Genomic DNA, 16,635 nt, shown 5'->3' with positions numbered 1-16,635 from the left:
GAAATTCTCTCAGCTAAAAACGGGCTGTCAGTGAGCCCCTTGCCAGCGACCTCCTTTCTCCACCTGTTGCTGCTCATCGGGCTATGCACCATCCTGATGCATCCGCCATCCTGATGGATTCATTGCTTCTAGGAGCAAGACTCCCAAACTGCCCTGCCCTGATGGGTGGGGTCATTGCTCTGGGCTGGGTCATTGCTCTCTGTTACTTCCACTCAGACTCCCTAATTCTGTGCCTGACCAATCACGATTGCATTTTATTTCTGTGTGTGTGTGTGTGTGTGTGTGTGGTTAACTTGTGGAGGAAGTAACTGTGGAGGACTTAGAAGCAGAAGGACACACAGCATGTTCACCTGGGCCTTACCTGGCTGTTGTCTAGCTCCTCCTGGTTCTATTCTGTCCTGCCGTCCTCCGCCCTCCCGCCCCCCCCCCCGCCCTTGCACTCCTGCACAGCGCTGCAACATGCATACTGACGAGGCTTCAAGACCTCGTTCTTCCCACTGAAATGTAAATGCAGTCTGGTGCAGACGTCTTGATTTCCTCCCTGTGGATATCTGCCAGTTCTGAATGTTTTGTGGCTATTAAGCAAATTTGCTTCAGTAGTTCTGATAGCCTCACCTGCTATGAGACTTCTTCTTCCTAGAAGGGCCAGTTATGTCTGCTAGTCCCATGTTAATTAGTGAGTGAGATTAGACCTTTCTCCTTGTGTCTGTAAGGAATCTGCATGCACCTTTTTAACTGTTAACCCTTCATCAGGGGGAGGATCCCAGAAGCAGGTTGTCCATTTTCTTAAATAGTGCAAATGTACGTGTGTGTGTGTGTGTGTGTGTGTGTGTGTGTGTGTACTTGGGGCCCAGGGAGATTGGGATAGAGCTGTATTGTTTAAAAGCTTGTAAAATAGAGTAGCAGATGGGGAGATAGGGAACAAAGACCAAACTTGGAGGTAGCTCTGTTGGCAAAGTACTTGCTGAACAGAGAGGAAAATGAGTTCAATTCCCAGCTCCCACCTTAAAAAGCCAGGCACTTTGGCAACTACCTATTGTTCCAACAGAAACATGCGGGTTCCCGATGCATTCTAGCCAGACTGCCTAGTGTACTCAGTCAGCTCCAGGCTAACGAGAGTCCTTATCTCAAAGGAACAAGCTAGGAAGCAGCTGAGGAATGACACCTAAGGTTGGACTCTGGCCTCTGTATGTATGCACACAGACACACCCATAGAACACACACACATGGCGCGCGCACACATACACACACACTGCACAGAAATAGACACCCCTACAGCCCATCAAACATTTGCATTCTTTTCTAAGTAAAGCAGTTCCTTTCTTGTGGGGAAACCAGCATTTTCACATGGCATGTTCGAGGGTACACAGTCACCACAATCCACCACCACCAGCCATAGGATCAGCTGCAGGAGAGGTGGGGATTTCACAGTTCTGTAAGCCAGCGCCATCCTTTCCAAGGATACAAGGGGTCAGACAGATCCCCGAGGCTCATTAGCCAGTCCAGCTTAGTTGGTTGAGCCTCTGACCAATGAAAGACAAAAACAAGATGGATGCCTATTGAGAAGCGACACTTGAGGTTGACTTTATACTTCCACGTGCATGTATGCATACACATGCACATACATACACACACACACGGGGGGGGGGAGGGATAAAACAGCACAGTTTGAGTGACAGGCTCAGGTCTATCAAAGACCATCTTCATGATTCTCAGCACAGCAGAATCCCGGGGCAGGAAGGATGAGGAGGAGGAGATGGAGAGTCCAGGCACGGCAGGTGTGGTCCGTGGTCCAGGCTCCACCTTGTCTCACCTGTATCACAGTAGAGTGACATCAGAAAGAGGAACGTGCATCTTGGGAATTTCTAACTATGCACCTTGAGAAAAATAACTATCAGTAGACATAGTCCTTGAACAAAGGCCTCTGGAAGGGGAAATAGCCCAGCCAGTCAGCGGGGAGCCTTTGTGGGAAAGGGCTCTGGATCTGCCACGGTGCTGAACCTTGATGGGCAGGAACTCCACACAGCTCCATTCTGTGGGTCTGAGCTACACTTGACTCTGTCCCTTAAGAGACCAGGCTGGTGTCCGAGGGGAGGAAGGAGCAGCCAGAGTGTACAGAAGTATCAGCAAGGCCGGGTGTGAACATAGTACGAGTACGTGAGTGAGTGAGTGTGTTTGTTGGTGAGCTGGAGAAGACTGTCCCTCTGCCCCCTCTCCCCACAATGTAGGATGAGAGCAGGTGCTAGACAGACAGACTCAGGGCCTTGCTGCCATCCTGAGCAGAACTCGTTCTGCTAGCAAGAACTGGGAAGTGAATACTGATCAGATGTTACCACAGCTAGCTGGAGTCACTTGAGAAGACAGATGACCTTCTGAGGTCCCCTCCTCATTCCACTCTCCTAATCTATACCCAAGTCACCTTCCTGTCCTTCTACAGCTCTGCAGATGTGTTAGGGGCAGATCCCAGAGCATGATTGGGGTTCCCATGGGAGCCCACGGAGAGCGGGGTGACTGTCCGGTTCATGAGTCTCTGTGTATACAACTTACCTATCTGGTAATGGACACTGTATAAGGGGGTGGTTGCGAGGGTGGGGCCTGCTCTGGGATTTGACACCCTGGGAAAGGGTTGGGATTTATCAGACGCAAGAGTGTGCAGAGAAGAGGGAGAGAAACACAGCAGAGGATGGCATCCACGGGGGAGCCTGGGGCTTTGGTGAGGGTGTTGCTCTGCTGGTGTGTCAGGAGGGTTAGGCCTTCCAGGCAGCTGCAGCAAGGTGGGTAAGCTCGGGAGAGGTGTGTGTGGATGGGCAAAGTAGATGTTGGGAAAGCGGATGGGCAAGGGAGGGGTATGTTGGTAGGATGGGGGGGGAGTAAGGTGATGGGGGATGGATTCATGGGATGGGCAGCTGGATGAATGAGGAAGTGAGTGAGTGGAAGGGAGGTAGAGGGAAAGGTGGGCGGTCAGGTAGGGGTAGACAGAGGTGGGCAGATGGGGTGAGAGGGATTGGTGATGAGGCAGAAGTTGTCAGGCAGATGAACAGGACAATGGGAGGGTAGATAGGCAAGTAGGAAAGATAGACTGACGGGAGGACAGATAGGTGGATGAGTGGTAGGTGGGACAGAGAGACGGGGTAGGCTCGGCTAAAGCAGAAGGCAATGCCACAAAGGGAGGGGTGGCTTTCATTCCTCAGGTGTCTGAGCTGCCTCTGTTCCATCTTTCCCCTGAAGATCTTAAGTGTATGATAGGACTAGATGTGTGCTGTGAAAAGGACAAGGCCGTGGAGGGGGGAGGATGGAGGCCAAGAGCAGGAGAGGCTGTGGGAGGCCAGTGGGCAGCTGCCTGAGCTGCTGGACCCAGGTGGCCATGCGGCAGCTGTGCTAGGCTGGATGGTAGCGTGCACTTGATCACAGGAAGCACGTAGGCGGGTCTTCTTCAGGCCGCACCCCTGTGGTTCAGATAAGAGAGGTGAGGTCAGTGTGAAAGCAAGTAGGGAGAGATAGGAATGAAAGAGGCAGGTCTGAGGGAGATGGAGGGGGACAACTGCAGGGGGTGCTACCCGACACCAGAGGCATCTTTGGATATCTCTACCGGTGGCAGGACCCCTCTGGTCCCAGTTCTGGCCTGTTCAGGATGGTGGAAGGTTAGTTAGGGCCCAGGGTTCCTAGGTCATTAGAGACATACCCTCACCTGGCTCAGCTCTCACCCGGGGTTATCCTGCCTAGTTTCTGCCTTCATCTCAACCACCTTCCATAGGCTCCTGTGCCTGCACTGCCTCCCCTACATCTCCATCACTGGGTGACCAGAAGCTGTTTATGCCAAGTGTGGATGCAGGCATGGAGTACTCTGTGTTCCTTGTGTCAAACCTTCCCCGGAGTGCCTTATGGATGTGTGTTACCTAGGAAGAGGGAAGATATAAAAGCCCTTTCTCTTCCACTCTGAGGCAAGCGCTTCTAAGTCCAGGTTCCTGCGCCATTCCATAAAGTTCTTCCTTCTTCATGCACAGAAACTCAAAAGCGCTCTGATTGCCTCATTCCTCCGTGCAGGCTGTTTCTGAGCTGATAAGAGAGCTGGAAGCCTGCAGGTGCCTACCTGGGGAAGTCCTGGAGGGGCGTGGCTGAGAAGGCAGCTCCTGTTTAAGGAATGGGTCTTTCCTTTCGTGGCCAAGGGCTCGCTCTGGCCATGAAGAGATTGAAACCTGGATTCTGTGCTATGGGAACATCATTTCTTGGACCTCTGGGGCAGAGGCTGACTGTGCTCTCTCTGACCCTGGTGCATCCCTGTGGTGGTGCTCCCATGGCTGTGTTATAGTCATGGGAAGCTGCACCTGGAGAAAAGATGTGTGTTGAGAGGTGAGGGTGGCCCTTCTATAGGACTGAGGCCCTCACGTAACCTATTGCTAAGGAGACATGCCTGACATCACCAAGTCTATGGGGCCGTTTGTGCACCCTGTTTAGTTCAGATAGAGTCTGGATGGAGTTGATGGCCCAGATGGGGTAGGAGTGGGGGACTCTTCCTACTTCTTGGCTTGTGACAAGAGAGTCAAAAAACCAGGCAGCAAACACATAGTTTGGGAAAGCATTGAGCACAAGGCACAGACAGGATGTTGCCTGGCTTGTTATTGTCCTTCTGCCCTCAGGGTGGCCCATCCCATTGACCTGTGATAGGGATGCAGATCCTGGGATAGGAACCTGAGCATCTCGTTGGTTCCTTTCTGGCTCTCACCCAGAGGGTCCACCAGTCTTCCATGCCAGGGCTTTCATGGGCAATCTATCCTAAGAGTCTCTGAAACCAGAGAACATCAGGCCTTTTTCTTGTGAGCCCCTTCGCCAGTCAGAGCTGGGCCTGGATGTGGGAAAAAGCCAGTGGGAGAGGTAAAGAAGCAGCGAGGGTGGAGTGGGACCTCTGCCTGTGTCTGGCCCTATGCTGGGGATGTGGCTATTTCGGTCTGTGATGCTGCTTTGCCGAGGGTCGTAAATAAGGATCATGTTGACGGTGCCATCTGCCTTCTGCTTGGGGACAGTGATGAAGAAGTGTCTCCCAATTTCTTTATGGGTAAAGCCACACACTAAAACACAAAGTAACACATGTCTGAACAAGGGATGTTAAGGGAACTTCTCAGATGTATTTCCTCCCCTTTCATGTTCAGAAGCCCACACTTCGGCTGTAAGCAGCAGGTTATGAGTAATTGGCTGGCTAATCCCGTTGGGAAGCTCGCTCCAGAGGTGGAGGGGGCCTGTGGAATGGCAGGGGCTATTGTGCAGCCTCTGAAGCTCTGGACACACAGCGGGTGTCTGCGGGGGAACCACCAGGCTTGTGTGGGCTGGTCCCGGGGTTCTCTGCTAGGATCTTCAGAGAGACGCTGCCAGGCCCTTCCGGATGCCCAGCATCCTGCTGACCTGCGGAAATGGTTTTTCTCTCCAGCCCAGGCAACTGGGACTTGGATGGACTGTTGGCCTCCCACTGTCCTCTTCAAGTGGAACGTGGGCTGTGCGAGGTGACTCACCTTTCCTTTGGCACAGCCGCATTCCCATATGTTAGAATCTCTCTGGAAACGTCAAGGCTTCCTTTTTTATTTATTTTTTATTTTTTAAGCAACTCGCTTTTCCCAGCCAAAGAGCTGAGCATGGGCCAGAGTTTGATGACCAGCTGGGCAGGGAATTCCTGGTCAGGACTGTGACCTTGGCCCCAGACCCAAGACGGCTATTCTACCCCTCCCTTGTGGACCACACACACTTGGCTTTTTCTGCACACTGGCTGGCCAGCTGCACTTTTTCTTTGAAGGATGATTTAAACCCTGGTCTCTGGGGGTGGGAGGAGCAGAAGTAAACCACCCAGGAGAAGACAGTCTTCTGAACACCTCCCTAGAGCCCGCATCTCTTGTGTCATGGGGGGCTGGGGATGGCTTCCTTTGGCCACCTGCTTGCTTTAAATACTTCTAAATGACCTGGGTGACACAGAGATGTATCTCTTAGATATTTCTGCACAGTTTGGGTCCAGAGGAGATATTAAACACAGGGCTTGTATTCCAGTAGAGATGCATCTTTACCTGGGCCTGTCGTCACCAAGGTTGTCCTTCCTAACTTCCAGCTCAGTGTTACATCATCCACCCTCCATAGGCTCCTGTGCCTGTGCTGCCTCCCCTACATCTCCATTCCTGGGTAACCAGAAGCTGTTTATACCAAGTGTGGATGCAGGCATGGAGTTCTCTGTGTTCCTTGTGTTAAACCTTCCCCGGAGTGCCTTATGGATGTGTGGATGAGTGCCTGGGAAGAGAGATGATATGAAAGCCCTTTCTTTTCCACTCTGAGGCAAGCGCTTCTAATTCCAGGTTCCCGCGCCATTCCATAAAGTTCTTCCTTCTTCATGCGCAGAAACTCAAAAGCGCTCTGATTGCCTCCCTCCTCCGTGCAGGCTGTTTCTGAGCTGATAAGAGAGCTGGAAGCCTGCAGGTGCCGACCTGGGGAAGCCCTGGAGGGTGTGACTGAGAATTAGCTCACAGTGGTCACTTGGCTTCTCCAGCTTGGTCACAGGCACCCTGGATGTTCAGAATGTGAGAGATCTTTGGGGAAATAAAAAAATTCTGCTGCTGGAGGGATGGCTCCACAGTTTAGAGTGTGTGCTGTTCTTGCAGCAGGACCAAGTTCAGGTCCCAACACCCACTTCAGGTGGCTCACAACTACCTATAATTAGCTCCAGGAGGTCCAGTGCCCCCTTCTGACCTCCATGGGCACTGCGCTCACATGCATGGATACACAGATACAGATACACACATATGCATGCATCTTAAAGTTCGAAAATCTGTTTAAATAAAATAAATTAACTGCAAACACTTTAAACTTTGTGTGTATTGAGGCAGGCATGTGTGTACTGTGGCACATGCATGAAGGTCAGAGACAACCTTCAGGAGGCAGTTCTTGCCTTCTCCCTTGTCGCAGGCTCTTTCTTGTTTAGGAACGGTGCCACATACCCAGGTTAGCTGGCTCACAGCTTCCAACTCTCTCACCCTCATCATTCATAAGGGCCCTGGGATTACAGATGTGCACCACAACATCTGGTTTCTATTTGGGTTTGGGGATTGAGTTCAAGTCATCAGGTCCTCCATGGCAAATGCTTTTACTTGGTGAACCATCGTCTCAGCCCCTGTGTGGAATCCTGTCCCCACTCCAGGACATGTGTTTGGCCTTTCTTATCACAGCTGTATCCCTTTCCTTTCATTTCAGACTCATAAGCAGTATGCTGATGCCACCAACGAGAGCAACAGCCTCTTCCTGTATTGTGCCTTCCTTAACTTCAGGTACTGTGAGTGTGGGGGCTACCAGGCAGACAGAAGGGGGAGAAACGGGGAAGATGGGAAGACAACAAGATGTCCAGTGGCTCAAGGTGTCCACCCCAGGGCACTCTCACACTACACAGGGCAGGGTTGTCCTTACAAAGCCAATGTGTTTGTATGACTGTGCGTGAGGCAAGACCTGGTTGGGTATAACTGGAGGTTGCGTGGATTCAAAGGTCTTTTTGTAGTCCTTAGAATCATTTCATCAGGGCTCTATGAGGCCACATGGAAATACTGACCCACAGCCTTCTCTAAAGAGTGTCTTGAGGGAGGACTGGGATGCGGGGCTTTGGGAAACAGCATTCATTGGCTAGCATATCAATATCTTAGCATTGGGGCGAGTGAGATGGCTCATTGGGTGAAGGTGTCTGCTGTCAAGTCTCATAACCCAAACTTTGGTCCCTAGGACATGGTGGAAGGAAAGAGCCAACTCCCCTGACCTCCACATGCATACGCTAGCATGCATGCATACACTACCCGCAAACATATGAATAAATGTAAAAAAAAATCTCTCTATTTGATGTTTAGTGTTGAGGTTAATATCCAGAAATAGTTTCCAAAAATTCAAACAACCCACTAGTCAGAGACCCAAGTACCCTGGTTAAGTCATGGGCGACAGACCTAAATTGTTATTTGCCAAAAGAAGAAACAAAAATGTCCAGCAGATACAGAAAAGAGAAAGCAAGTCAATATCCCACTCCCCAGGGAAATGCAAGTAAGACCACAGTAAGACGGATCCCCACTGCAGTAGGGATGGCATTAGGAACAAGAAGAGGGTTGTGGGTGGGACCTCAGGGGTGATGGGCATGACCTCAGGGGTGATGGGCAGGACCTCAGGGGTGATGGGCAGGAACTCAGGGGTGATGGGCAGGAACTCAGGGGTGATGGGCACAGTGCAAGAAACTGAGATAAGAGTGGGTAGTGAGCTCAAAGTGAGCAGGAGTGAACACAGAGAATCCTGAAAGCCGAGGAGAGTGTGACAGAGAAAGAGGGCAGATAGAAAGAGCCCAGACCCGAGTCAGAGGCTGTAGTGAAGCCATTCACTAGAGGACAGGCATCGAGGAGAACCTGCGCCAGCGTGAGTTCCGCGTAAACACACATCTCATTTCATCCAAGAGTACAGTCACCTGCAGCTTGGAGGAGCACCTCACTGACACGACACCCTAAGGCAGCAGGGAGGATCCAATCCAAGAGAGCTTCTGGGAGCAGGGCTCATTTCTGACCTTCAAGGAGAAAGGGTCAAGGGACAAGCAGCCAACTCTAGGAATTATAAATTGGAGGAGGAAATCGTTGGTATTTCCAGCAAAGTGCCCCGGAGAGATATGTGTGGAATTCAAGGGAATCCTGGGATAGTCAGAAGGATGAACCAGTGTGGAGGGGGGCATGTTCACAGCCCTGGAATACAACCTGCTCCTGACAGCCGGCTAGGGCACAGGCATTGTAGACATTAGGGAAACTTTGCACAGATTCCAATAACACAAGAAGGAGATTGTAGCAGCCATTGAGACGCTGGGTGCCTAGCGGTCGGGACTCTTGTCTAGAGGATAATTGCAAGTCGAGTAACTCTGGCCTCTTTTCATTTCTGCAAAAGATCAAGCCTGTGAGGGGATTCTTCTGTCATCGGCCTTTTGACCACCACAGTTCAGTCAGCCACAAGAAGAGAGAAGATTTATGAGTTTCTTTTTGGCGCAGGGAAGATGGCTCAGACAGTTACACATTTGCCATGCAAGCATGGGGGTCTGAGTTTGGCTCTCCAGAACCCGTGTGAAAAACTAGACATGGGGACACGTGCTTGCAGTTCTAGTGCTGGGAGTCAGAGACAGGAAGGTGCCTGTGGCTGGCTAGCAGCCAGTCTAGCCTAATAGGAGAACTCCAGGACAGCGAGAGACCCTGTCAAAAGTTAAAAGGGGGATGGTGCCTAAGGGATGGCACCCAAGGCTGACCTCTGGCCTCCACACACTCTTGTGTACACACAAACACACACACATACCACATGCACACACCACACACAAACATACACACATACCACACACCACACACACTCACATACCACACACACATAACGCACACACCTCACACATGCACACACCACACACACACACACCACACATGCACACACACCACACACGCACACACCACACACGCACACACCACACACACACTACACACACACCACACACACACTACACACACACACACACACACACACACACACACACACACACACACACGGATTTCTTTTCACTCCTTGCTACCAAGTGAGCTATTTGACTCTTAAAAAGAAAGATAAAAGCCAGCATTATGGTTAGGTTCTATTGCTGTGCTAAAACTCTGACCAAAAGCAACATGGGGAAGGAAACAGTTCATTTGGCTTACATGTTAGAGTCCATCAGGGAGGGCGGTCAAGGGCAGGAACTGAAGCAGAGATCATGAAGGGACATTGCTTACTCCCTGTGGCTTGCTCAGCTACCTTTCTCAGACCAGCCACGCCCACCTGCCTAGGGGATAGTGCAGCCCACAGTGGGAAGGGCCTGCCCACATCAATTTGCAGTTAAAGAAATACCTCCCAAATGTGGCCACAGGTCAATCTGATGGAGGTGGCTCTTCAACTGAGGTTCCCTCCTCCCAGGTGCTTCTGGGCCATGTCAAGTTGACAGCTGAGACGAGCTACAACAGACAGCAATGCTGGCCAGGGTGTGGAGAAACGGGGGGGTGGGGTGGGGGCTGAGTCAGTACAGCCATTGTGGAAATCAGTATGGAGGTTCTTCAGGAAAAGAAATCAGACCCACTGCTGGTGCGCATGCAAAGAAAGGAAGTCGGTGTGTTAGAGCGAATGTCTTCCCAGCGTTGCACACAATAGACAAGATATGGGTATCAGCCCGCGTTGATATGCATGCGTAGTGCAATTCTCTTCAGCCCCAGATTTATAATTAAAAATATTTTATGATCTAAAAGGTACTTTCGATAGCTCCCAGAGATAGCCACACCACAAGCATCCAGCCACAGCACTTTTCAAACGATTCCTTATTATGTATTCAGGGAGATTCAGTTTGAAAAGCATAGTTCTCTTGGTTTTGATGAGTGAACACAGCTGTACGATCACATGACCGAGCTCGAGGACAATACTGCCCACTTCAAACGTTCTCCCCATGCTCTGCATCTGGAGGTCAGAGGACAACCCCGGGGAGTCAGTTCTCTCTTTCTACTGTGTGGGTCCCAGGGATGGAACTCAGGTCACCTGACTTGACAGCAAGTGCCTTTACCTCCTGAGCCATCACGCCGGAGGGGAGCTGCTTAACTTCCCCACAGTGGGAGCATTTCAAGAGCCCTTTCTGCTGGTGATTTATAATTAAATATTTTATGACCTAAAAAAGGTGCTTTCGATAGCTTCTGTTTTTAAAAGGTGCTCTAAGTTGTTTACACCCATACTATAGAGCTCCTGGGAAACAATGCATTTGTGGTGGGAGTTCCATAAACGCCAGCGAGGCTACATTAAGAGGCAGTTATGCACAGGTCTTCTGGTCTTGCTACTGTTCTGTTAACTTGTCCTGCCAATCACACCTGGCCCTCAGTACCCATAATTTTGTAGTAGATAGCTAACCAACTACAAACCTAAATTGTTTGGGCTGGGGGGGATTACACCTTTAATGAGCATGGGCAGACTTCTGCCTGTCATTATTCCTTCCTTGATCTAACCATCCACATGCCATTCACATTGCATTGGATATTATGCATCATCTGGAGATTAACATAAGAGGGTATGTGGCGGCTCTATGCAAACTTTGGGCCACTTTAAATCTTTGAATTTCTTTGGAGGGCTCTGGGAACCAATTCCAAGAGTAAGAAGCTGGGCTCAAACTCACAGGCCAGGAAGACAGGAAGACAGCAAGATCAAAGCCTGCTGAGGCTACAGAGTGAGTTCAAGGCTATCCCAGGCTGCTCAGCGAGACCCTATCTCAAAACAAAACATAAAAAAGGTGGTGGAGATATGGCTTAGCGGTATAACCCTTGCTTAGCATGCACGAGGCTCTTGGTTTGGTCTGAGAGGTAGAGTGAACAAGATCTAAGAAAGACGACCTGAGAGGAGGCTTGCAGATTCTCTACTGCGATTGATGGTGGCCTGGGATGGTTTGCTCTTCTCTGTGGTCCCTCCTTCTTTACCGTGGGAGGTAAGTGCTACACTGAGGTCCACCCCATCACATTGAGACACAATTCCGCTGCCCCTTTAAAAAGCAGTTTTTATTATTTTTAATTAGGTGTGTGTGTGTGTGTGTGTGTGTGTGTGTGTGTGTGTGCACCTATGGGTATGTGCACACAAGCTAGAAGCCAGAGATATTGGCTAAACTGGAGCTAGAGTTCCAGGTGGTTGTGAGGCTCCCAGTGCGGGTGCTTGGGTCCTCTGGAAGAACAATAAGTACTCTTCATTCCCAAAAGATTCCTCTGGGCTTTGCTCTACCCCTTCAGGGTGTATTTTCTAGTGCTGTATCTTCACCCATCATCTTCTTTTAATTCTCTTTTATTAAATGTGGGGCTTTCAAGACCATCTCTTAGCCTTGTTCAGACGATCAACATTGCACGCCCTCGTGTCTGGCTGCAATGGATTTGGCATGACTTTAAGAGTGTTCTAAGATGTGCTTAATACGCACCTGTGGTTCCTCCTGCCGTCAGTAGATCTCTACAGGTTTTTCCTTTTTGTTGTTGTTTCTGCAGCCCAGACAATCGGCTATCTTGTAGAGCAATTACAGACAAGCCCAGGGCCGTGCCATGGATGCCTACACTTATCCCATCTCTAGCTATTTTTATGCCTTTGTGCAGAGCCACGTTTCTTTCTGGCGTAATGTCCCTTTAACCTTCCTTGTATTGCGAGCTTGCTGGAAGTGAATTCAGTTATCGCTCGATCGTCTGAGAACAAGTTCTCTTTCAGTTTTGAAAACTGTCTTCCCTGGTCTTAGAATTCTGGGCTACTTTTTCTAATTTTATTTATTTTTTTATTATTTGTAATCTTAAACATAACTTGTTTCTGTGCGTACATGTGTAGTTGGGTGTAGCTACAATCACTCCAGAGTGTGTGGGGGGTGATCAGAGGATGACCTGCAGCCCGAGTCAGCTCTCTGCCTCTATCCTGTGTGTCCCAGAGATCAATTGGACTCAGACCCTCAGATTTGACAGGAAAATGCTTTTACTGGCTGAGGAGCCATTCTGCCAGGAGACATGGGTCGCTTTTGGAAAAGATTAATACTCTAAGAAATTATACAGGGACTCGCTTGGTATATATTGAATATTTATGAATATATGCTTTTACTTATTTCCTTTGTGGGACCCAGGATGGAACCCAGAGCTGTTCATGCTAAGCACGTGCTCTACCACTGAATCCCACCCCACCCCCTAATATATGCACATTCCTCTTTTCCATTTGTTTGAGACAGGCCTCACTTTACCAACTAGCTTAAAATGTACTGTCTAGCCCAGACTGGCCTCGAACTCACAGCAAGCCTCCTGTCTCAGCCTCCCAAGTGTTAAGATTACAGGCGTTAAGATTAAGCACGTCTGGGCTTCAAAATATCATTCTTCTCATTTTTAAAGATTAACCTTATTTTTTGTTAAGAAAGCAAATACTTTTTTTTTACATCTTACCCTGAGTTTATGCACGTATTTTGAAATAATTTATGTGTCATATACACTTGCATTCACAGGAAATATATGGAAGTGTTTTTGGTCCCATCGTTCTACACCATTTTCTTTGGGTTCCGCCTCTATTGATGCCTGCTTCTTATACTGTGTTTATATATGTCACATTGTATTTATGTACCTGAGTGACCTTATTGCTGCCACGGCGTGGATGTCCCAGGTCATAGGCTGTGCATGTTTTTTGATGCTATCTGAAACGGCTCAGCTGTCTTCTGGGCAGATTTATTTGTGCGCAGCTGGGAAGCTTCTCGCTGGTCCCCACCACCTCCCTGGGGAGCAGATTTCCATCCCATCCAGAGGTAACACCTCTCAGAACTCAGCTTTCCTGGCTGATTATAGCAAAGTCACATCTGCAGGGTTCTGTTTCCGGACATGACTTTCATGGATGGTCTGTGTTCCCTTCACTAGAGCCGAGGGCCAAGTCCACCCTCTGGACTGTTTCCACCCCTGTTAATTCTCAGGGTCACCTCAAATGGAAATGTGGCATCTTCGCATTAAGTAGGCATATAAAGTAGCTGCATAAAACACAATCGCCTTTATGGCGGTTCTTCCCCACAGGTCCTGGGAAAGTTAGATCCTAATGTGGGGTGGGGGAGGGGCACACGACTCCTTTGTATTCTGTTGGTGATGGGGATCTGGTTCCTCTACCTGTGGTTCCATTGGCCCAGGCTTTGCTTTCTGCCTGTTGCCTCCGACCTCCCGCAAGAGGTGGCTCATTCATCATGAAAACCACCCAGAAAGCTGCTGGTCCCTGCATCTCAGTTACCAGGTGCAGTGCCCACACCGCAGCCCCGTTCCCACACTCTCAGCCCCACCCCCTAGCAGGGTTACTATTGCAAGGGCTACATGCCTCTTTGGAATATAAAACTGCTATAGCTGGGTGTTCATGGATATCGTCAGGGGTGCAAGATGGGGGGAATGAATTACCTCGCTCCAAGCGCCTATTCCCTCGGGGTAGAAGTAGGAACTATAGCAGAATACAAATCAGAGACAGTCTGAGCCTCAGACTCCTTCAGCTTGGTAGACTGGGGTCTCCTCTCTCAAGCTGAGACACAGGTTTGTCTTAGCAAACAAAGATACCTGTTTGTCATTTGAAAGGGCAGAGAAGTACACACTAGAAAATGACAGTGGCCAGCACACTCGCTGCAAAGATAAACCAACTGGCATCAGTGCATACTGGCCTGGGTGTCACTGTGAGAAGAAATCATAGCTCCAGCAGCAATTAGAGACTTGAACATTTCAGAAAAGCAAACATTCCGTTTGACCCCAGCCTCCCTCCCCGACCTCTTTCCCCGGTGTTTGGAGACCACTGTGAGGAGGCTGTCAGTTCCTCAGTAATTTGCATTCATTTCTGTGTGCATTCACAGAAACCAGGTAGCTGTTGCCTCCCTCATACCATTATGATGTTGTGTGTGTCGTTTCTGTGTTTTGTGTGTAATGATAGACATTGGCCAAGGGTTATTATTAGAATAAGTTCTTGGGAATTTGAGAGATGGCTCAGGGGTAAAGAGCACAGACTGCTTTTTAGAGGACCTGAGTTCAATTCCTAGCACACACATGGCAGCTTACAAACAGCTGTAACTCCAGCTCCAGGAGATCTGATGCCCTCTTCTTGCCTCTGCAGGCACCTGTATTTCCATACAGATATCTCCAGCCCTCAACACACACACACACACACACACACACACACACACACACACACACACACAAAATAAAATAAAATCCTTAAGATAAAATTTTAAGTGACAATAATGTGTGTGCATGCAGAGTGCATGTGTGTGTGTTTTTTTTTGTTTGTGTGTGTGTGGTTGCATATGCCCACATGTATGTCATGCTCAGAGGAGGCCATCAAGTGCCTTCTATTCTTCCCCAGCTTAGCCTGTGAGTCAGGGTCTCTCCTTGAATCTTGAGCTTGCGTTCTTATTGGCTGGATTGGCAATTCTAGCAATCCCCCTGCTTCCACTTGTCCACAGCACTGGGTTTATAGAGGGACATAGGATCATGCCCAGCTGCTACATAGATGCTGGGAATCAAATGTAGGTCTTTATTACTGCACAGCGAGTAACACTGACCGCTGAACCATATCTCCAGCCTTGAGGTTTCTAAAATGCTATGTAGGAGTTTCATGTGTATACACACCATATCATATATTTGCAGGCACTGCATTTTAGCTATTTTTATATTACTTATATACACCTTGTGTTTTACATATCTGTCCCCGGGACATGCGCTTAAGAACTGTAATGCATTTTCTTAGATCACTCATGATTCCCCGGGTGTTTGGGCTCCCAAGCTGGATTCTGGAACACACACATTTCTTCACAGAGTGGGAGGGGTCTAGGTGCTTCCCCAGTGAACCAAGCTGAGTCAGTGGCTCCAGCCTCTCTCTGTCTCAGAAGAGATCTTTCTGGGGTCTCGCTAGTGCCAGCCACTTCCCAGTTTTAATACCTGAAGACAGTTTGCACCCTGGCATCAGAGTTAGCCAGTGTGCTGTTGATCCTGTGGGGCTGAGGGATGCCATTGTTCCCACTAATCATTGTTCCTTGTCCGTTGTTTCCTCAGCTCCGGGGAAGGCGTCTGGTCAAGTCAGGGCTGTGCGCTCACAGAGGGCAACCTCACCCACTCAGTGTGCCACTGTACCCATCTCACCAACTTTGCCATCCTCATGCAAGTGGTCCCACTGCAGGTGAGTGCCACATGGATGCTATCTGGCCCTCGGGTCTTGGCAGCTGTCGCTGCCCTCGGAACAGGTCTAGACTGTCTACAAACTGATCTCGTATCTGGGAGATGGCCGGACACATTATCGTCTTTGAAGAGCAAGCTGGGGAGGCTGACATGTGGTTCACATGGAAACCTACCTTAGTTAAGGGAGCATAATGGGACATCGGACACAGACCACAGGCCTGGAGGGGAGATCAATGGGAAGCTGTGAACCTCCCTGGGACGATGCTCTAAAGTTGTAGGGAAAGAGCCAATGGCTTCCAACAAGCATACACCAAGAGGAGCAGAGAAGGTACCTTGGCTAGTGATTTTCCTTCCTTCTTTGTGGGCGATTAAACAAGTGAGCATCCAGTGTGCTGGCTGGGAAACTGAATGTCCCCAAAGACCACTCAGAGGGAAGGCACAAGTGCACCCCTAGACTCACTGAGGGAGAAAGGAGCTTTCGCACTATTGGGGACATTTCAAAAGACACCAGGGTAGAAAGCTTTCTCCTCTGGGGCCTCCACATGCTGGACCACTGAACTGAGAGATATTCTGCTCTTCTTTGGACTACCCAGGAGGGTCTGCTGAGCAAAACAAAGGGATGTGTACTCTCCAGGGAGTGGACACTCATGCCTGGCATTTATCCCAAGAGATATCCAGTCTCCAAAGTTAAAAAGGAGAGAAAAAAACAGAAGAAGGAAATCCAGACTCATTTATATCATAAATCTGTCACCAGTCAGTATTGGTGACACCAAATTTAGACAGCCCGTGGGTGTCTTCGTGGGAGAAAATTCACATCTATTCATTGCTAGGAAAGGTTGATTTGAAAATGGTTTAAAATTATCCCTGTTTAAAAGGAACAGTTCATAAACATTAACGAAATTAAGGCAGATCTCACAACTGAGGCTAAGCC

The 16,635-nt window shown here is 49.3% G+C and overlaps 1 protein-coding gene across 2 annotated transcripts in view; it reads left to right on the top strand.

The window, feature by feature from the left end:
* Adgrd1 (adhesion G protein-coupled receptor D1) overlaps nucleotides 1-16,635 on the top strand; it is a 113,784-nt gene that overhangs the window by 65,993 nt on the left and 31,156 nt on the right. For both annotated transcript variants that reach the window (XM_050146597.1, XM_050146598.1), the window contains 2 exons: nucleotides 7,222-7,295; nucleotides 15,582-15,705. In XM_050146597.1, the coding sequence (XP_050002554.1) occupies nucleotides 7,222-7,295; nucleotides 15,582-15,705 (198 nt within the window). The remainder of the gene's footprint in view (nucleotides 1-7,221; nucleotides 7,296-15,581; nucleotides 15,706-16,635) is intronic.

The sequence above is a fragment of the Alexandromys fortis genome, unplaced genomic scaffold (assembly GCF_014885135.2).
Source record: "Alexandromys fortis isolate MF-2015 unplaced genomic scaffold, M_Fortis_MF-2015_v1.1 scaffold_56, whole genome shotgun sequence".
Taxonomy (NCBI): Eukaryota; Metazoa; Chordata; class Mammalia; order Rodentia; family Cricetidae; genus Alexandromys; species Alexandromys fortis.
This window is presented reverse-complemented; position numbering and strand designations above follow the sequence as displayed.